General features: G+C 47.1%; 1 protein-coding gene across 11 annotated transcripts in view; it reads right to left on the reverse strand.

Annotated features, from left to right (window-relative positions):
- Positions 1 to 22,208, reverse strand: part of ZFPM1 (zinc finger protein, FOG family member 1) — a 151,017-nt gene that overhangs the window by 33,350 nt on the left and 95,459 nt on the right. For all 11 annotated transcript variants that reach the window (XM_084812792.1, XM_084812789.1, XM_084812790.1 and 8 more), the window contains one exon: positions 2,070 to 2,203. In XM_084812792.1, the coding sequence (XP_084668918.1) occupies positions 2,070 to 2,203 (134 nt within the window). The remainder of the gene's footprint in view (positions 1 to 2,069; positions 2,204 to 22,208) is intronic.

The raw sequence follows: 22,208 nt of genomic DNA on the forward strand, positions 1-22,208 counted from the left end.
CTGGCCTGCTTGGGGCCCCAACCCCCAGATGGCCACTCCGTCTTCCCCGGACCACAACCCCTTTCCCCCACCGCTAATCATTTGGTGGTTTCCCAGCTTTCTCACAGTTTCCCCCCCATTCTAAAAGGTTGAAATGCCTCTCCTAAGGCTGAGTTACTGGCAGTAAGAGATTTATTTAGAAAGAAAGAAAGAAAGAAAGAAAGAAAGAAAGAAAGAAAGAAAGAAAGGTTGGTTCTTGGCTGCCTTTCAGGGCAGAAGCCCTCCCAAGGTGGCTCACAGCAATAAAATACATAAAAACAGTTAAAATATTAAAAATGATAAAACATAAACACAATAAAATAACAATTAAAGTGGCAATAAAAGCTGACAATAAAACCAGGAACAACAACAGCAACAACACCAGTCATATCAAGGGAAGGCCGTGGTAAGATATTCGTTTTCAAGGCCTTCTTAAAAGCCTGCAATGGCAGAGCATGGCAGACCTCCAATGGCAACTTGCTCCAAAGGTGTGGGACCACTGCAGAGAAGGCCCTCTCACGTGTGGCCACCCATGTGAGCATTTGAACTTGAAGCTCAAATATGGTGCATTTTGGCCCTGCCCCTTTCACTTTGGCCCCACCTACAACTGGGATGCAGGCCTTGTGTACTCCTCCAAAACTGAACTCAGCCCTTCGGGTGAAAGAGGTTCGACACCCCTGGTTTAGAGAGATCCCTTTTCATGATCTGCCTGGAGGTTTTGCCAGCCAGAATAATTTGGTATCATCTGCAACTTGGCTACCTCTCTGCTCACCCCAGACTCCAGTTCACTGATGAATAAGTTAAATGTTGGCAGCCTCAGTGTAGAATGACAGACAACTGTGGGGCCAGAAATTAAGCCCAGTAGGTAAAATGTTCCAGTCGGGATTTGAAAAATGTATCACAGGTCCGTACTGAAACGAGCTTTTAAGAGCCTGATGCTGATGGGATATAACCCTGCCACGAGATGTACTAATGAGATTAGCTGCTCAGGAGAACTTGCTTCCTGCTGATGGGCCACTCTGTGTGGGGTTAGCCACCACACTGTGGCCCGGTTCGTGCTAAAATCCTACTCTTTGTGAGCACGTGTGAGAGGGAGAATGGGATAAAGCACAGACGGTGCCTTAGACGTCATTGGCACCACCTATTATTTGTAGAGATGCCTAAAATAGACCAGGCAAGACATCAACATTGGGAAGTGACCCAGTCTGATTCACACCATCTGAATGAATGTGTGGATTAGAACACGATTATCCTTCCCATTGCACACTTCTCCGAATTTCGCATTGCAGCTTTTGCTGCAGCACGAAACAGCAACAGCAGACCAAAATGTGTATTAAAAATGCCTGTTTTACGATAAAAAGATGCATAAAATGCATATGCATTTCTGTGTGGATTTTTAATAACATCACAGATTAATGTGGAAATGGGATGGAATGGACTTCTGAGTGAGCCAATGCAAAACTGATGAAGACTGAAAATAGACTGATGGGTCATTCCCATGGCAATATATGGAGGTTTTTAAAAGTGGCAGGAAGTACTGTCCCAAAAATGTGCTAAAGGTGCAATCCTACATATGCTTAGACAGAAAAAAGCCCTACGACTCCCAGCATGCCCCAGCCAGCCACAGGACTGCACCTTAAGACAGTCTTCATTGATGGTCAAGCTAGGAGCGTCATCTGGTGTATTTTGAGCCCATGAATCAGTATGGGTCAGTATCAGTCCAGAGAGTGAGACTTAAGAGTCGGAAGACCTGGGTTCAAAGCCCCATTCAGTTACAAAGCTCCCTGGATTACTTTGGGCCAGTAGTTCCCTCTCTCTCCTCCATTTAACCTAACCTACCTCACAGGGTTGTTGTTGTTGTTGTTGTAAGGATAAAATTGGGAAGGGAAATGCCATGGACACCACCCTGTGCTTCTTGGAAGGAGGGGGGGGGGATGAAACTGCAATCCATCAGAGCTCTTCATGTGGAAACTGCAACTGTTTCTGCCGAGAAAGGTGTTCTGTTTCACTTCTGCCAGCTTACCAACTGCTTTAGTGGTTATGATCCTTACCAGCTCGCTGTGAACCGGAGAAGCAGGCTCGCTGTGGATATTCCCCTGGTATGGACCCCAGGATAATCCCTCAGGCACGCTGTGCCGGGCATGCACCTTGCTCCCGCCCTCGGAAGTCATCAGCTCCAGCTCATCTGAAAAAGAGACAGGGAAAGGTTGGGGAAGCAGAAAGACCATGCTGTGAACAGGCAGAAGCTTCCCAAGCCTGCTTTGTCAGAAGGGGAGGCCCTCCCATGGCTCTGCCTCCCACTGATGAAAAACACTGAAATGGCCTGATTAGGATGGTCCCACATCGCCTATTGATAGTTCTCCTGCTAATTTATTTATTACATTTCTGTAATACCCATCAGCCAAAGCTTTCTGTGTGGTTCACAAAAATTAAAACCATAAAATACAGCACGATAAAATACAATATAAAAGTTTAAATCTACAGTATAAAATAAACATAATAACCAAACAGAGCCTAGCAGCAGTGCAAAGATTTAAAATACAATAGCAGATTTACAACAGGAACTGAAAAACTAAAACGGCTGGAAAAATACAAAGGTGCCGAAAAAGAGCATGACATAATACCTGGTGCCGAAAAGAGCATGACATAGGCGCCAAGCGTGCCTCTCTGGGAAGCTCATTCCACAACTGGGATGCCACAACAGAAAAGGCCCTCTTCTTAGTGCCCACCCACATCGCTTTCTTTGGCAGGGGCTCCCAGAGAAGGACCACTGAAGATGATCTTAGGGTCTGGGCAGGTGTATATGGGAGGAGACAATCCTTCAGGTAACCTGGCCCCAAGCCGTTTAGAGGTTTGAATGTTAACACCAGTACTTTGAATCGGGCCTGGAAATGGACTGGCAGTCAGTGCAAATGGAAAAGTGCTGACATAATATGACCATGTTGGCCAGTTCCCATTAGCAATCTCGCTGCCCTATTTGGGACCAGCTGAAGCTGCTGGACCGTTTTCAAAGGCAGCCCCACATATAACGCATTGCAGCAACCCTCTTGCCCTCCTTCCTTCTGAAGAAGAAACCAGGGGGGCTGGTCTCTCTCTCTCCTGCTACACCCCTGAGCTTCTCCACCTGCTCATTTGGCCCTTGGACATTCTTTTGCCTGTGACTGTAGCTGTGATGAGAACAAAACTTCCCACATTATTAGGGGTCCAGAATTTAACACTTAAAAAAATAAATTACTTTTCCAAATACCAGGACAGACAAAGATACAAACAAAATACATCAAGTTTAAGTCTAGTTATTGACAATGGATAGTCCATTTAACATGTTGCTTTTCGCTTTTAGTTTCCATGCAAAGATATGGGTAGGATCTATCGGCTGCATGCAGGTTTTCTTTGTGGTCCTTCATAACTGCAAATTATACCTAGTCTGTATCCCATAATCGGAGGAAAAGCTCTGATAGATATTGCTGCACATGCCCCTGATTTGTATATGAAATAAACTCATGCCAACATGCATAAAAATCAGATTTTTTAACTCTCCCTTGAGCTAATTTAAGTGGATGCATCAAATTTCCTGTCATGGGTCTTTGTTATAGCTCCATGCAACAAGATGGGAGCTTTGCCAGCTGTACCTGGAGATGCTGGGGATCGAACCTGGGACCTTCTACCACTGAGCTACAGTCCTTCCCATCCTACAGACAGCAACAGTGGTCTCTGTGCCATCTTTCTAAAGTCACCCCATGAACCCTGGTGTGTTTTTTTCCCTGGGTGGGCATCCCCTCATCCCACTGTGGCCTTCTCCAGTTTCTCTGCATGGAGTCGCCTTACCATGCCGGGGGGCGGGAGGGGGAGAAGAGGGGGAGATCAAAGTTTATTGGCATTCCTCCATCCGAAAGGGAGTCTATATTTTGCTTCATTAGGACCCTCGGCTGAGGCGGCTTTGAGCTGTAATGGCCTTGATGGTCTGATAAGCTTCTCGGTTTAATGGCTTAGATAACATGTAAATCGGCTACGAAGACCGGCCTAAAATGTTTTAGCTGCACCTTCATCTTTCAGCGTGCAGATAAGATGGCAGCTAAGCAATACTTGGATGGATGCTAAATAGAGACTCCCAGCACCCTTCTTCGTCCTTCTGAAAGTGGAGAAAAAGGTCGGCACTGCATACCCCACCCCCGGCCCTCCAGCGAGGTGTTCCTGGGGAGAGAGGGAGGGAGGCACAGGAGGGAGCTGTCTGGCTGGAGTCCAGGTCCAACTTCCTGCGTGGGAAACAAGGCCTTGAAATCAGATTGCTCGTTTCACCAAAACACATCAAACGCACCGGGATGGATAGGGAGGCAAAGGTTCCAGGGCACACTAATGCTTATCAGAGAGGAGGGGAGACCATCGCTCGAGAGGTTTGACATGCCAGGCTGCCCAAGCAACGTTTCCAGTTCCCAAGCTGGCCTTGCACACATGAACTTTACTTATGACAACGGCAGGAGCATTTCGCTCTCCAAAAAAAGGCCCTTGGCGGATCAGATCCAAAGATCCCTCTTCTTCAGCACCTCATTTCTTACAACAGCTAATCAGCTGCCATCTGGAAGCCCACAAGTAGGGCTTGAAGGCCACTGCCCTCTCCCACAGTCAACCCCCAGCAACTGGAGCTTGGAGGTATACACTCTCTGAACATGGAGGTTCTATTTTAAACTGGTAAGACTGTAACAAAGAGCCTTGTGGGAACAGGCCAAGATGGGCCCGTTAAGTCCAACAGTGGCCAGACTTATGCCTCTGCGAAACTCACGATCATTTATAAGATTTTTCACCTGCCTTTCGGGGTGCACTGCCCTCACAATGTTACAAAAATACGAACATACAAATTACAATTACCCGCCCCCCCGCCAGCTAATGATTTTCAAGCACCAAATGCAGACTACGATAAACCTGTGTCTTCAGGTTTAAATGTGTCTTCAGGTTTAAATGTGCCTTCAGGTTTATTTGCTTTTAAAAGCCAGCAGTGATGAAGTCATACATATCTTTTCGGGGAGGGAGGGTCAAAGGTGTGGGGCCACCACTGAGGAAGCTCTATTCGTAGTGCCCGCCAGCCAAATGGCATGAAGGCAAATACCCGACAGCAGAGGACTTTGCAGCTGGCCTTAACAAACCTGTGTGCGCAAGGACAGCCAAAACCACATGCAGATCTCTGGGAAGCTGCCGCCACCCCCGCTGCCCCTCTAGCGCTTGGCAGTATCTTACAGGGAGTTCTCCTCTTTTACCTTTCAGTGTGCCAGCAGGAAGCCCTGCCCCTGCTCATGTGTTTTTTTTATAGGCTGGTGATGGTGAAGCAAGGGCACTCTGTATATGATCAGAGGAACCCTTCATTCGCATGACTCCAAAGCGAACAATCTTTTCTCTTTTTTTTTAAAGCATGCCCACCGGTCCAACTAAGCTCTGCCAATATGGCTACAACAACAGAAATCAGCTGGGAGGTGGGACAGGCAGAGCTATAAGGAGGTTTAGGGAACAAGCAGAATGAATGAATGAAATCTGGTGTCATCCCTGCAATATGGCTGAAAGCCTTCATTATTCCAATCTATAAAAAAGGCCCCCAAGGTGATCCAAATAATTACCGACCAATGAGTTTGTTCCCTATAGTTGGGAAGGTGTATGCTAGCTTTTGGGGCCTTAAGCTAAAAGTGTGGATTAATGATACTGCTATCTTAGGGGAAGGACAAAAAGGTTTCCGACCAGGTCATTCTGCTTTAGACCACTGTCTGGTTCTGGCCCATCTTGCTCACAAGTACGCTAAGCCTAAAGGAGGCGAACCTTTTGCAGCATTTATCGATTTAAAATCTGCCTTTGATTCCAAGCACAATGGGAAGGGGGCAGTAGTGGGGAGAGGGCAGTGGGAGGACGGGACGGGGGTGCAGAGGACCATCAGCCTCTCCTACTTCACCCATCAGTCAAGCCAGGTCCTCTTTTTGCATTTCATGGATTTCTGACCTCTTTAGTTTTTAAGGTTCCACAAGACTCCTTGTTGCTTTGGGGAACTCTGTTGCTTCTAGCACGGAGCTCCCAGCTTAGGCAAGCTCACACTCTGCTGATCGATGCCTGCTGTTCCTCTGCCCACTCTCGAGGGCGAGGAGGGGTGGACGGCAAAGAGCAGTACCCTGCATCTCTAATCCCTCTCCTAGTGATTGTCGTGAAGGGCAGGCAGAGCAGGCACAGAGAGAGAAAGCGAGAGCCTGAGCATGTGCGTCTTGGCTTCCAGGCTGATCTCTTCCCCCCATGTCTCATTTCCTCAACAATTCACAGCAAAATCTAATGGGGAGCAGGGCGGAAAAAGAGAGAAAGTGAAGGGAAATCCCTTGGATTCTTTTTGATGAACAGAGGCAGGCCAAAAAGATGAGCTCAAGCAATAGCTGTCAAGAAACCCTGGCTGGGCGAAATGCCACATTTCAAGCTAGGAAGGCATGTCAACAGCGCCCACATGGTGTCTCATGGAGGGTGGCTGATTCTTCCAAGGCCTGTTTGGAAGCAGATCCTTTTGCCCAAGGACCCAGAAGTCTCATTCCCCATGTGTGAGGCCTCTTTGGGCCTACCTCAATGGAGGGTGGGGGGAGGCACTCTGCATATGCTCAAGGCACTCTCTGTTGTTCTGTGCATTCTAGGGTAACATTTTTGGAATTTAAAACAGATTCCAAGATTTAAGACCCAGTGAGCCCTGTCTTGACTTAAGACCTGCAAACAGGGTACTCCCAAGGGGGAATACTTCCTTAGAAAAGAAAGGAAGAACAAACAAACAGAGCACTTAGGACTAGCAGACCAAGTTACGGTCCCTTGTGGTTTTGCAAAGGATGGAAACAAGGCATTCAGATCACGCTCAATTTAATTGTCACCTCTACATTATTTATTGTATTTTTATTATATATTTGTGATTTTAGAGTCATGATTTTAAAGTTGTGTATGGGGTATTCTGTGTTTTGTATAGGTTGTTACCCATTCTGGGCACTTTATGAAGAAGGGTGGGATATCAATCAATCAATCTATCAATCAATCAATCAACCAACCATTCAATCAAATAAAATACCACTGGAGAGGGAACCTTAAGCACTTAGCAAATCTATATTTCCTTTTTTTTACACTTAGGATATTAAAAGCCCTGAAACAATTCAAGGGCCTGTCCAGTATTCTCAGAACATAGAAACAGACCTCCAGCCCAGATGCACAATTGAAACAGAACAATCTCTCCCCGCCCCTCACCTGAGATGTAAAGTTTCTGGAAATTTGAGGCCATGGGGAAAAAAAACGGTGTTTTCTGTTTTTTTGGGGGGAGGGGAATTTTGGGAAAAATTGGAAAATAAGCAATACTTTTAATTTTTTTTAGCACTCCTTACAGATCTAAAGTCACGTTGTTGCTTTACGACAGACAGCCTTCCCCAACCTGGTTGTTGTTGTTGTTCAGTTGTTCTCATCCTCTGCCATCCCCTTCTCCTTTTGCCTTCAGTCTTTCCCACCATCAGGGTCTTTTCCAGGGAGTTTTCTCTTCGCATTAGGTGGCCAAAATATTGGAGCTTCAGCTTCAGGATCTGTCCTTCCAATGAGCACTCAGGGTTGATTTCCTTTAGGATGGACTGATTTGACCTCCTTGCAGTCCAGGGGACTCGTAAGAGTCTTCTCCAGCACCACAGTTCGAAAGCATCAATTCTTCGGCGCTCAGCCTTCTTTATAGTCCAGCTCTCACAGCCATACATTACTACTGGGAAAACCATAGCTTTGATTAGACGGACCTTTGTCGGCAAGGTGATGTCTCTGCTTCTTACTATGCTGTCTAGGTTGGCCATAGCTTTCCTCCCAAGGAGCAAGCGTCTTTTAATTTCATGGCTACAGTCACCGTCTGCGGTGATCTTGGAGCCCAAGAAAGTAAAATCTGTCACTGCTTCCATTTCTTCCCCTTCCGTATGCCAGGAAGTGATGGGGCCAGATCATGTTAATGTTGAGTTTCAAACCAGCTTTTGCACTCTCCTCTTTCACCCTCAACAAGAGGCTCTTTAGATCCTCTTCGCTTTCTGCCATTAGGGTGGTATCGTCTGCATATCGGAGGTTGTTGATAATTCTCCCAGCAATCTTAATTCCGACCTCTGATTCATCCAACCCGACATTTCTCATGATGTACTCTGCATATAAGTTAAATAAGCAGGGTGACAATATGCAGCCTTGTCGTACTCCTTTCCCAATTTTGAACCAATCGGTTGTTCCATGTCTGGTTCTTACTGTTGCTTCTTGACCCTCGTACAGGTTTCTCAGGAGACAGGTAAGGTGGTCTGGTACTCCCATCACTTTAAGAATTTGCCACAGTTTGTTGTGATCCACACAATCAAAGGCTTTAGCGTAGTCAATGAAGCAGAAATATACTTTTTCTGGAATTCTCTTGCTTTCTCCATGATGCAGCGAATGTTGGCGATTTGATCTCTAGTTCCTCTGCCTCTTCGAAACCCAGCTTGTACTTCCGATAGTTCTCGGTTCGCATACTGCTGAAGCCTAGCTTGTAGGATTTTGAGCATCACCTTGCTGGCATGTAAAATGAGTGCAATTGTGCGGTAGTTTGAACACTCTTTGGCGTTGCCCTTCTTTGGAATTGGAATGTACACTGACCTTTTCCAGTCTTGTGGCCACTGTTGAGTGTTCCAGATTTGTTGGCATATTGAATGCAGCACTTTAACAGCATCATCTTTTAGGATTTTAAATAGCTCGGCTGGAATACTGTCATCTCCGCTAGCTTTGTTGTTACTAATGCTTCCTAAGGCCCACTTGACTTCACTCTCTAGGATGTCCGGCTCAAGTTCAGTGACCGCACTATCATGGCTATCAGGGACATTCAGATCTTTCCTGTATAGTTCTTCTGTGTATTCTTGCCACCTCTTCTTAATCTCATCTGCTTCTGTTAGGTCCCTGCCTTCTTTGTCCTTTATCATGCCCGTCTTTGCACAAAACGTTCCCTTGAGATCTCCAATTTTCTTGAAGAGATCTCTAGTCTTTCCCATTCTGTTGTTTTCCTCGATTTCTTTGCATTGTTCATTTAAGAAGGCCTTCTTGTCTCTCCTTGCTATTCTCTGGAACTCTGCATTCAGTTGGGTATATCTTCCCCTTTCTCCCTTGCTTTTCGCTTCCCTTCTTTCGTGAGCTACTTGTAAAGCCTCATCAGACAGCCACTTTGCTTTCTTGCATTTCTTTTTCTTTGGGATGGATTTCGTTGCTGCCTCCTGAACAATGTTACGGACCTCCGTCCATAGTTCCTCAGGCACTCTGTCTATCAGGTCTAATCCCTGAAATCTATTCCTCACCTCCACTGTATATTCATCAGGGATATGATTTAGGTCATACCTGAACGGTTTAGTGGTTTTCGCGACGTTCTTCAATTTAAGCCGAAATTTTGCAAGAAGCAGCTCATGATCTGAGCCAGAGTCAGCTCCAGGTCTTGTTTTTACTGACTGTATGGAGCTTCTCCATCTTTGGCTGCAAAGGACATAATCAATCTGATTTCGATATTGACCATCTGGTGATGTCCATGTGTAGAGTCGCCTCTTGTGCTGTTGGAAAAGAGTGTTTGCTATGATCAGCATGTTCTCTTGGCAAAACTCTATTAGCTTTTGTCCTGCTTCATTTTGTACACCAAGGCCATGCCTGCCTGTTATCCCGGTGATTTCTTGACTTCCTACTTTAGCATTCCAATCCCCTATGATGAAGAGGACATCTTTTTTTGGTGTTAGTTCTAGAAGGTGTTGTAGGTCTTCATAGAACCGATCAACCTCAGCTTCTTCGGCCTCAGTGGTTGGGTCATAGACTTGAATTACTGTGATGTTGAATGGTTTGCCTTGGATTCGTACTGAGATCATTCTATCATTTTTAAGATTGTACCCCAGTACTGCTTTTCCCACCCTTTTGTTGACTATAAGTGCTACTCCATTTCTTCTAAGGGATTCTTGCCCACAATAGTAGATATGATAGTCACCTGAATTAAATTCGCCCATGCCTGTCCATTTTAGTTCGCTGATTCCCAAGATGTCGATGTTCAATCTTGCCATCTCATGTTTGACCACCTCCAGCTTACCTTGATTCATTGATCTGACATTCCAGGTTCCTAAACAATATTGTTCTTTACAGCATCGGATTTTCTTTTCACCACCAGACACATCCACAGCTGAGTGTCCTTTCGGGTTTGGCCCAGCCGCTTCACTCTTTCTGGCGCTACTTGGAAATACCCTCTGCTCTTCCCCAGTAGCATATTGGACACCTTCCGACCTGAGGGGCTCATCTTCCGGCGTCATACCTTTTGGCCTTGTGATACGTTCCATGGGGTTTTCTTGGCAAGAATACTGGAGTGGGTTGCCATTTCCTTCTCCAGTGGACCACATTTTGTCAGAACTCTCTGCCATGACCTGTCCGTCTTGGGTGGCCCTGCATGGCATAGCTTATGGCTTCACTGAGTTACGCAAGCCCCTTCGCCACAACAAGGCAGTGATCCATGAAGGGGTCCCCAACCTGGTACCCTCCAGATATTTTGGACTTCATCTCCCATCAGGCTCAGGCAGGATGGCCAATGGTCAGGAATGCTGGGCACTGTGGTCCAAAACATCTGGAGGGCACCAGGTTGGGAAGGCTGCCTTTAAGAACATAAAGCAGCTTTTCTGTTCCTAAAGCCATTTTATGTATAAGTTTGCTCATAAAATTATCATTATATTTTAAAACTTAAAAAAGTAAACTCAGTTAGTAAACTTGTAATTGTCTGAATATATTAGAACTACATTAAATGTCTACAGCATCAGAAACATAGGACTCTACAGAACAAAACCCAAACTGTTGAGAATGTACAATGGTGACTCTACTCACATGTTGGGAAACTGAGCATGAATGTCTATCAGTAAAATATACTTTAGATCAATAATTTTAATAAGGAATTAAAGAAATAACTGTGGTGGGAATCTTACAGATAGGATTAAAAAACATTTTCCCCATGGCTTCATTATTTCCAGACATTTTACAACTCTAGTCTTTCTCTAAAAGTGCTCTTATTACATAGTTTTTAGAAATCATTTTGGGGGGAGTAAAGGCTATGTAACAATATATAAATACTTTGTCATAAACGCTAAAAAAAAAATTCATAATCCAAAGCTATTCAATTTTTCCAGTTTTTTGAAAACAAAAACAAAAACAAAAACGGTCCTAGGAAAAAAACAGGGGGAAAAAGTTTCCCACAGAATTTTTTGGTTGTTTTTCTGGGCCTTAACATCTCTCCCCCCTCCCCGCAATATATGCTTCCTAACTCAGTTTGGGACTAGCATCAAAGAGCGCTCTGAGCACTTAGCAGATCCACCCAGAAAAGGGGGCTTTGGGAACTTTTCACAAATTATACTTAAGTCACCCAATCACACTGCATCTACAATTCACCTGCAAAACTCACTGTCTAGATAAGAACAATGGAGAAGATTGATAGCCATATGGTCAAGGAACTAGGGATGTCAGAGAATTCTGCCACGGATCTCAGGGAGGCCAAATGCCAGCGCATTCGGCCCCCTGAAATCGGTGGCGGAACGGTCTGCCCCCCCGCCCCCCCCGGGATGGGACTTATCTTGGGCGGATCTTCCTGGTGGTGGCGGCGGCGGCTCCGGCGGCGGCCGGTCTTCCGACTGGCTGCCGCTGCCGCCATTTCCAGGTAAAAAACAAACAAAAAAACGTGATAGGCTACGTAAAGATTTACGTAGCCTATCACGGCTAGATTTTTAAAAAACACCGTGATAGGCTACGTAAATCTTTACGTAGCCTATCACGGCTGACTTAAAACAAAAAACAAAAAACGCGCGTATGCAAATGGCGGCGCCCATGGGCGCCGCCATTTGCATTCCTTATTTTGGCACATCTTAGTCTACGTAAACATTTACGTAGACTAAGACGGCGAAAATAAGGGGAACGCAAATAGCGTAGATGCCTCATCACTGATAAATGCCTCATCTTCACTTTCTATCCCATGTTAATATTTGCAAGTGATCCATCCTGGGTTAAAACAGACTCTTACAGTGTAATCTTATGCATGTGTACTAGATAAGTCCCAAGGAATTCAATGAGACAAACTCCCAGTTAAATGTGTATGGCAGGGCTGAGGCACTTGGGCCCTCCTGGTGTCACTCGACTACAACTCCCATCATGCCTCACCTAGCCATGCTGGCCAGGGCTGATGGGAGCTCAACATCTGGAGGACCAGTGGTTCCCCAGCCCTGGTATATGGCATTGCAGCCTTAGCGTTAACGATGAAAAATACAATTCCAATGGTTTGTAGCCACTGTCAAAGCAGCTCTTGAGATCTGAGTCTCTAAGTCCAGCCCAAGGCTTTGTGGATCCAAGATAGCTTTAAAAGAGTTGGAAGTGGTGTGAGAGATATGGTTTGCACACACGCCCACACACACACCTTTTATAAGTAGAGCCATGCTGTATCAGGCCAAAGGCCTCTGTAGGCTAGCACTCTGGTCACACAGCGGCCAGCTGGTTGTAGGAAGCCCACAAGCAGGGCATGAGCACAATACTGCAATAGGGAACATTCCAATTCGTGTTCCCCAGAAACTGGTGCACATAGGTATACCACCTCTGATCCTGGGGGTAGCACACAGTCAGTAGGAGCCATCAATAGCCTTCTCCCCCAGGAATTTGTCCAGCGCCCTTTTAAAGCCATCCAAATTGGTGGCCATCACCACATCCTGTGGTAGCGAATTCCATAGTTTGCCTATGTGCTGTGTGAAAAAGTCCTTCCTTTTATCCATCCTCAATTTCCCACCATTCAGCTTCATGGGATGACCCCATTGGGTCCTCCTTAAGGAGGCCTTGAAAACATATTATTTTACCTTGGCCTTCTATTGATGACTGCTACTGTTGCTGCTGCTGCTAAGATCATTGTTGGTTTTATTGTTGGCTTTTATTGTTTTTATTGTTGGCTTTTATTATTGTTTTTATTGTTTTTATGTTTCTATCACTTTTAATATTGTAATTGCTTTTATGTATTGTACTGTTGTAAGCCGCCTTGAGAGGGCTTCTGCCCTGAAAGGAGTCCAATGAATATTTTTTTTTTTAAATAAAAAAGTGTTATGAGAGAGGGAGAAAGACCTCTCCTGATCCACCTTTTCCACACCATGCATAATTGCACACATCTCGACCACCTCTCCCCATACTCACCTTTTTTCTAAGCTAAACAACAGTACTGAACTAGAAGGAGCAAATGGTCTGACTCAGTATAAGGCTGCTTCCTGTGTGTTTGGGAGGGACAGGGGATGCTGTGTAATTCTCCATTTCTGGTCGCTCAGCCCCACACAAATCTTCCTCCCTCTCAGGAACCTTGAGGGAAGCTGGCAACTTAGCATTCAACTGCAAGTTCTGGCCAGCTTGGCAAACAAACTCCTTTTGTGCCCAACTGCCCCCCTTCCTCCTCCTCTTCCTCCTCCTCCTCCAGCTTCTTGCTGGCTAATCAGTTGCGTTTGGGTCAGGAGACCATGTCTCCAAGATAAGAGCCTTCGCCTGACACTTCCCATGTCAGCACACTCCATCTTCTGTGTATCAATCCCCACCAGAGAAAACACACAGCCACTGATAAAAGGAGGCAACCGTTCCAGACACAAGGGGACAAAAATAGGCCAAGCTGAGCAGAGCTCCTTCCCTCCCTCCCTCCCTTCGGCCCGGCCGGATTTGGCAAAAAATGGCCAAACAGGAACATGCTCCCCCTGTTAAACACCAAGGCAGATGATGGAGGGCAGCTCTAGGAAAGCAAGGTGAAACTCAGCAGAGCAGAAATCCACCACTGAGCCCCCTCCCTGCCAACTGGCCATCAAGCCCACAAGCACAGAGCCACATCCTTGGGCAAACCAAGCCCATCTCGCCCCATGGGATGGGGGCCGACGCAGGACCCACCCAGAGCCAAGACAGGGCTCGGTCTGTTTCGAAAGATGACAGGCCATGGCTAGGGCAGCTCAAAGCTGCAGCCACAGTTTGAAGCCGTTCCCCTCTGGGGCCGTGGCTGAAAGGACCCTTGTGGTACATGCACAACAGGCCGCACGTGCCCGAGGCGTCTGCGTGTGCGTCCAACAGGCGCCACCTTGTCCCCTGTTTTTCCGAAGCAGGAGTGCCAGCCCTCTGTCACCCTGAGGGTCCAAACTCAGTTGCGGAGAAGCTCTCGGGGCCAAAATATACACGCGCAAAAATGTACCAGGCTACTTTTGCTGAACGCTCTTACTGTCAGTAACTCAGCTTTAGGGGGCATTTCGACCTTTCTAAATGGAAAAAAAATAATAATGCAAAACCGGGGAAGCCACCAACCAAGCAGCGGTTGGGGAAAAGGGGCGGGGCCATGTAGGCAACCCTGGAAGCCTGGATTGGGACCCCAGGGAGGCTGCTGTTCTTATGAGGGGTTTATTGTTGCACACCACCTTGGTGGCTCTGGCAGAATGGAGGCATAAAAGTACTAAAAATCAATCAATAATCAGGGATTTTTATGGGGGGATGCCTGGGTTAAAAGTGGTTTAACTAATATATTTCTTGGCCCACCTCAGCCTTTTCCTTTTCCTTGAGTAAACCACTCTGCACAGTTCTGGTGTGGTCCATTTTTTTATAGTTATGTACGATGGAAATATGGTCTTGAATCCTCAGATCGTATTCATCATATTTCTGCTCTCCTAAGCAGTCTGCATGCAATCTCCCTCCCTGCCCCTAAGGCAGGGGTGCTGAGCCCCTTCCTACCCAAGGGCAAAATTACATTTCAGAGAAGCTCTTGGGGGCTGCACTCCAGTGGTGGGCGGGGCCGCAGGCAAAAGAGGCAGGGCCAAAGGCGCGCGGGGGGGGGGAGTACAAACAATACCAGCATCTATTACCTTAAACCTCTTCCTGCCACTTACTAAACCTTAGGAGAGGCATTTCAGCCTTTTGGAATGGGGGGAAAAACTGTGCAAAACTGCACATTAAATGATTGGGCGTTGGGGGAAAGGGGCGTGTGGCCAACTGGTAAAACCCAAGGGCCGGGTTGGGACTCCAGGAAAGCCAGAAGTTGCCCCCAAGCCTGAGGTTGGGCACCCCTGCCATAAAACCTCATGCACACCAGAGGGGGAGAGAGACGGCATGCGTGCGCATGCAGCCCCACAATGGGTCAGGAAGGGCCAAAGGTGACACTCTCTGAGGGTCACTTAATGCGGCACCCCACGGGTTCCCATACACATGCCTCTCCCCCAGCCAGAAAGAAAGAGAAGCCACAATGACGCATCTATTAATAAGAGCCCAGCCCAGCCCAGCTAATGGCCTGAACAATCTTACAGATTATCACGAGGAACAAAGTCCATTCCCCCCCCACTCGCTCCGTGGGCGCGCGCGTCTCGCTGCCCCTAATCTCAGGATCGGTGGTGTGAGCGCTCGGTTTCACCACCCTGCAGGTTAATACAATTCTACCGTTATCTTATCTCCCCATCAGTTTCCTGGCAAAGCCGGGATCCGATTGGCTCCCGCAAGCCAGCTGGCCTGGAAGTTATCGGAATAACTCTTATCTCCAGGATCATTAACCAAATTGGGCCAGTATCGGCCTGTTCACTTGCGATAATAAAGTTACAAAAGGAATGGAAGCGGGGGGGGGGGAGAGAAAAGAGGAAAATAAGACAAGGGACACTGTCTGAAAAGGCTTCCGTTTCCTGGAGTGCCTCTTAGGCACTGTAGACGGATCTCCGCCATCGTGGTGAGGCTGGGGACGTGGAGCAAGCAATGCTCCTTGCCATCCCACGTCCAGGTCGCTCAGCAGGTCCGCCTTCTGAGAACAATCCACTGGACGCTGAACAGAAGTCCAAGAGCAGCATGGATGGCATGGCATCCTCTGCATCTCATTGTCAGATATAAACTGCCCTTATTAATTAATTAATTAATTATTTACGAATGGCATTTGTAGCCGGTAACTAAACCAAAAAGGTTCCTGGAGCGGCATACATACAAGCAATGGAAACACAGACTGCCGGCAACCATTCTAGCAGGCTGTTTAACAGGGGTGGGGGATGCAGGCCCACAGCCGAAATCCGGCCCTCCTGGGTTTCCCAGACGGCTGAGCTCCCTTTCCCTGGCCTCACACCTTTTACCCAATCACCAATCATTTGGTGGTTTCCTGGCTTTTGTACAGTTCCCCGTGCCCTCTCTAAAAGGTTGAAATGTTTTCCCTAAAGCTACTGGCAGTACAAGCTTTAAACTAAAATATACTTGAATGTTGATGTTTTGGGCCCCAGCCACCACTGGAACGCAGCCCCCAAGAGCTTTTCCAAAAAGGAATTTGGCCCTTGGGCTGAATGAGGTTCCCCACCTCTGCTGTACAGAGGGAAATGAGGGGGGAAGTGGGGCCATTCTATCAGCCCTGCTGAAAGACCACATTTTTTCCTCTACCCTCTGCAGCCATGTTTTTTTAAAAATTATTATTATTGTGAGCCTGCGGGCAGGGACTGTCTTGTTTTACTCATTGTATGTATGTCACTATGGAAGCCGTTTTGGCTGAGGACTGGGATAAAAATAAAGGAATGAATGAATGAATGAATGAATAAGAACAGTTCTTTCACACAGGCTTAATCAAAGAAGACACGATCAAAAAGGAAAAAGGGATGGGGAGGGAAGAGGAAAAATACAAATGGCCTTTCAGCAGGGCTGGTGGAATGGTCCTGCTTCCCATCTCATCCCCCTCTGCTTGTTTCTTATGGACTTTGGATTTTCCAGCTGCTATGGCCAATCGTCACACACAGCTCTATCCACTGGGTATCTACCTCCTTCATCTAATCTAGCCCATTGCAACATCCTGTGGCCAGCAATTCCACAGATCAATTGAGCATATTTATGTGAAGTCCTTCTCTTTGCTGGTCTTCAATCTGTTGCCAGCCAGTTTTTGTTATTGATTAGTGCATTATAATTTCACTGTTTTCACTTTCAAAACAACCCTGTGAGGAAGGCCGCAATCCCCCCACCCCTGCCCCCTCTCTCTGAATGTGAAACAGCTGTGGCAGATCACAGTTACCGACAGCGTTGTGTGCAAAAAGATGAACAGATTTGCTACTGGGGGTAAAGTGGGAAGGAAGCCAAATCAAGAAACCTGGTAACATCTGCAACTCCAGGCACAATTCTGAGTGGTCCTTCCCCCACAAGCCTCCTCTCTGAACAGCCACCAAGGCAGAAGGGATCCATACCAGCTCCAACTCCAGCTTTGTACCCACTGGAAGGACCTATGTTCTTCACAGACCCGTGGAGAGCAGGTTTTCCAAAGGCTGCATAAACACAACAGATCACTCCTGCTGGATCAAAGCAAAATTCCGTATTGCCCAGGGCTGTGGAACCTCTTCCCCCTCAAGGGGCAAATTCCATTTTGAAGAAGCTCCTGGGGTGTTGTGGGCGGGGCTGAAGGCAAAATGGGCCAGGGCCAGAAACACCAGCGTATTTTACTTTAAAGGTCTTGCTGACAGTCAGTAAACCTTAGGAGAAGCATGCCAATCTGGCACTTACTTGTGGGGTGCCACAGGGTTCCATCCTCTCCCCAATGCTATTTAACATCTATGTGAAGCCGCTGGGGGCTATCATCAGGAGGTTTGGGGTGCAGTGTCATCAATATGCGGATGACACGCAGCTCTGCCTCTCATTCAAATCTTCACCAAGGTTGGCCGTAGAATCCCTGTCCAAATGTCTGGAGACGGTGAGTGGCTGGATGGGGAGGAATAGGCTAAAGCTGAACCCTGACAAGACCGAGGTACTTTTGGTGGGAGACAAGAGGAGGCTGGGGGATGTTGACCTGGTGTTGAATGGGGTACGGCTACCCTTGAAAGACCAGGTCCGCAGCCTGGGGGTCATTTTGGACTCCCAGCTGTCCATGGAGGCTCAGGTGTCAGCTGTGAGCCAGACAGCGCTGTATCAACTCCACCTGATATGGCGGCTGCGCCCCTTCCTTCCCGACCATCTGCTCCCATCGGTAGTACATGCCCTGGTCTCCTCTTGTTTAGACTACTGTAATGCGCTCTACGTGGGGTTACCATTGAAGACGGTTCGGAAACTGCAGCTGGTACAGAACGCGGCGGCTCGCCTGATTAAAGGCAGCCGCCGGCAAGATCACATCACTCCAGTGCTGAAGGAGTTGCACTGGTTACCAGTTGTTTTCCGGGCCAAATTCAAGGTGTTGGTTTTGACCTTTAAAACCCTATATGGTTCCGGCCCAGCCTATCTTAAGGAGCGCCTCCAGCAGCACCAGACAGGCCGCTTAACAAGATCAGCCTCGGATGGCCTTCTCTCTGTCCCATCAGCCAGGACAGCTAGACTGGTGGGGACGAGGGAGAGGGCCTTTTCTGTGGTGGCCCCCACTCTGTGGAACTCCCTCCCTAGGAAACTCCGTCATGCCCCCTCTTTAATGAGCTTCCGTCGTGCATTAAAAACGTGGTTGTTCAGGCAGGAATTTGGGGTGGGTTAGGGTATTTTAGAAAATGTTTTTATTGTAGAATTTTATTGTTTTAAACTGTTTTATTGTATGTTGTACATCGCCCAGAGTGGCTGGGTGACCAGCCAGATGGGCGATTAATAAATTTAATAATAATAATAATAATAATAATAATAATAAAAACAACCTTGCAGAATAGGAGAACCCCCCCTGCCCCCTGCAAAAGCCAGGAAACTACCAATGACCAGTGGTCAAGAGAAAGGGGGTGAAGCCAGGAGATGGGGGTGTGGCCACTGGGGGAAGCCTGGAGGGCCGGATCGGAACCCCCGGAGGGCCAGATTTGCCCCACGGGGCTGAGGCTCTGCACCCTGATCTCATCCAGCACTCTGTGCCCCACAGTGGCCAGCAAGGTGCCGCCAATACACGGAAAAGCAGGGTCCTCAGCAGCACGCGGCCTCTGAACATAAAAGGTTCCATTTGCCATCATGCCTCATAGCGGAGGATCACGCACTCCTCCTCCCTGTGAAAGTGTGCAGGCCTCTTTTAGAGCCACGTAAGGCAGAGGCCGCCTTGTGGCCGCTGATCCCATCAATTCATTTTGCATCACATGCAGATGGATTTTCCTTTTTCTGTCCTGAATGTACTGCCCAGCAATTTCACCCATGGTCTAGTATCATGAGAGAGGGAGGAAAACATCTCTCTGTCCATAATGAAGCCATGATAGCAAAGTGGAGCTTCCATGAACAGGAGTTGCACACCTCTGAGTAACCAGGTGCTGGGGAAAAGCAAGAAGGGTTGGCTGTTAGCAACATACCCAGCTCACAGGCTTCCGAGAGGCATCTGTGGCTGACTCTACGGGAAAGGGGATGACAGCTAAACAGACCAAATCTAGTATTCTGAACAGGGAGAGAGGGACCTGTCAATGGCGGTTTCTCATTTTTCCAATCTTAAGTTTGGTTCCTCCTAAACACTGAAGGCTTTTTTTGGTAAAAGTTCGCATGAAAATTCATACACATGTTTGGATGCATTTCGGTATGTAATTTTGCCAAATAAACACATTTTCAGGAAGCCGTTTTCCTAATATAATGCATTTCTGAACGTTATTTCCACTAATTTTCTATTCCGGAATATACCCAGTCGACCCCTGAGATCTCCTGAGGAGCCCTTACTGATTGTCCTGTGGCCAAAGGAATGTTATCTGGAAGCGGTATGTAAGTGGGCCTTCTCAGTGGTGGCATCCACCTTTTGGAATACTCTCCCAAATGTGACCCGAGAGGCAGAAATGGTGGCAAGTCTTAAACGCTTCTTGAAAACCCATCTATTTACAGTGACCAGTGAGACTCTGTTACCATGCTGTTTTATCGTTATGATGCTGTTATGTTTTTAAATGTCTCTGTTTTTAATGATTTATTATTTTATCTTGCTTTTATCTTGTTATGTTGTTATTTTAATGGTAACCGCTTGGGGATTTTAATATATTAACTGGTATAGAAGTATTGTAAATAAATAAAAGAAGTATATTTTTGCATGATTTTTTTTAAAAAAATTGGGGAACTCCAGGCAAAATTCAGAGACATACCCATTTTGAAGAACAGCCGAGTTTCGGTTTGTGTATTGGTGCGAACTTGGGTAAATTTGCATTACAATGAAAACCAAACAACATTCGTCCCCATCCCTATTTCTAAGGCTGTTTGTTAAAAGCTGGTTTTCCTTCAAGAAGCTGCAAATACGAAGCAGAAGGATTAAAAAAAATAAATAAAATAAACCCAAACAAACCCTGACGTTTCAACTAGCGAAATGATGCACGATAGCACCAGTCTGATAAGATGGAGGGCTGATTGGGGAGAGTTTTAAAAGCCGCGCACAAGCAACGTCTTCAATCTTCACCTTCCTGCACAAAAGAAAATCTCTCCAAAGGGGCTAAGGGGATTATCCCGGCTTTGCCAGCTCGGGTGCTCAAATAATCAGGGGGCAGCACTGGGGATAACAAAGGAGCCGTTGGGTCTTAAAATTAGACGTGGAGAAGAGGAAGAGGAGGAGGAGGGGACTGGGAGAGGCTGGCCCCCTACCTTCCCCACACCCACTGTGGCCCACTGAGGACATGATGAGAAATTCATAGATGGACAAACGTACTGGGGTTTTTCAAACTCCAGGCAAATTGCCCGAACAAGGCTGCCCCTCCCTTGTCGAAGTTTCACAATCCCAAGTGCTAACCTCAGGCCTTGGGCAAACCACTCTCTTCAGAGCCCAGCTGCATCGCTGTTAACTGCAAAGGAGAAAGCGGCTTTTATGTGTATTTGGGTTATTAAGACTATTGTTATAATATTGTATTTTTGAGTTAAGTTGTACTAGAATAATTGTAATTATGTATTTAAAATTGTCGAGTTATTCTTTTATGTACAGCACTTTGTAACAAAGCACTTGATAAGTTATTATTAGTAGAATTAGTATTATTAAAAAAGGGCCAAAACGCCGTGCACGTGCTTCTCCCAGCAGTGGCTCAAGGAAGATGAACGCCCTGGAGAGGAGCAGTTGCTCTGGGTGGCCCACATGGCCCTGTGGTCGCTCTCAGTTCCATGTCAGACTCAGAACAGAGTCCTGTTGCACCTTGGTACGCTTGGGCCGCAGTTGTTCTGAACTGCCAGCAAGGTGGGGCGGGACAAGGTCCAGCCCACACGATACCCCCCACCCCCGACGGTCCCTCTGCCTTCGGAGCTCTCCTGTGCCCCTCACCGTGGCCTCTCGACAGACGATTCGCCAGGCTGCCCTGCGTGGGCATCCAGCCACTGTTGTTCCTCTCAAGTTTCAAAATGGCATCCTGGCAGCCGTGTGCTCCCTTGCTAGGGGCATTGGGCTGGCAATGTGCAGACCCCCAATCCCCCCCACCTCTCCCCTCTTCTATAGGGTCGCAGGTTCTCCAAAGCTCCCCACCTCACCGCCAGCTTGTGCCCAGCCCCCGCTGCTTAGCTGGCTATTGGGGATTTCTCCTCTCCTATCGCAGCCAGGCATCACTGGGGAGTTATTGATTTTTTGACACAGTTAACAACAGCAAATCTTTATCGCCACAAACCCTGACCCCATTAATGGAGGACCTCTTACCAAGCCTGTACTGCAACGCAGGCCTGTCTACCCACCCCCCATCAGCCACCAACCTCAAAAGCAAGAGCTTTCGGCCAAGGGTCAGTGGCAGGAACACGAGCACCGACAGGGCGGTTTTATGCCTGGCTTCGGCACAGCCCCTGCCACGTTCTCTTTTCTGCAAGCTAACGGTGATTCATGAAACTATTTTAACACCATGAGATGTGGATTATAGCAGGGCTGGGTAAGACTGAAGGGAGAAAAAGAATTCAACTTTCTGGCAACTGCCAGCAGTTTTTTAAGCAGCAGCCCCGTGCAGGGGCAAAAAATCAATCGATTCAACTGGAAAGGGCATGTCTACACTGTGAATATAAACCAGCCTCAAACCTGTCACACACAGCATCCTGCCAAGGAATCCTGGGGATCTGTCGTACAACGGCCAGCCCCCGCCCTGAGATAAAATTCACAGGATTCTTTGGAGGAAGTCATAAAGGTTAAGCCAATTTAAAAAGCGGCTTCCTTTTGCACTGCAGATGTTGTTTCCAGTCCTGGGATATTCGTTGTTTATTTCAAAACAAAGGCAGCCATGTTTGTCATAAAAAAAATCCAACATCCATATTGGGGCAACCCCAACCCAAAAGTCACAAAATAGTGTGCAAGCATTCAGGCTACCCTC

This window comes from Heloderma suspectum, chromosome 8, assembly GCF_057233095.1.
Source record: "Heloderma suspectum isolate Gila_16-S chromosome 8, 16-S_ref, whole genome shotgun sequence".
Lineage (NCBI taxonomy): Eukaryota > Metazoa > Chordata > Lepidosauria > Squamata > Helodermatidae > Heloderma > Heloderma suspectum.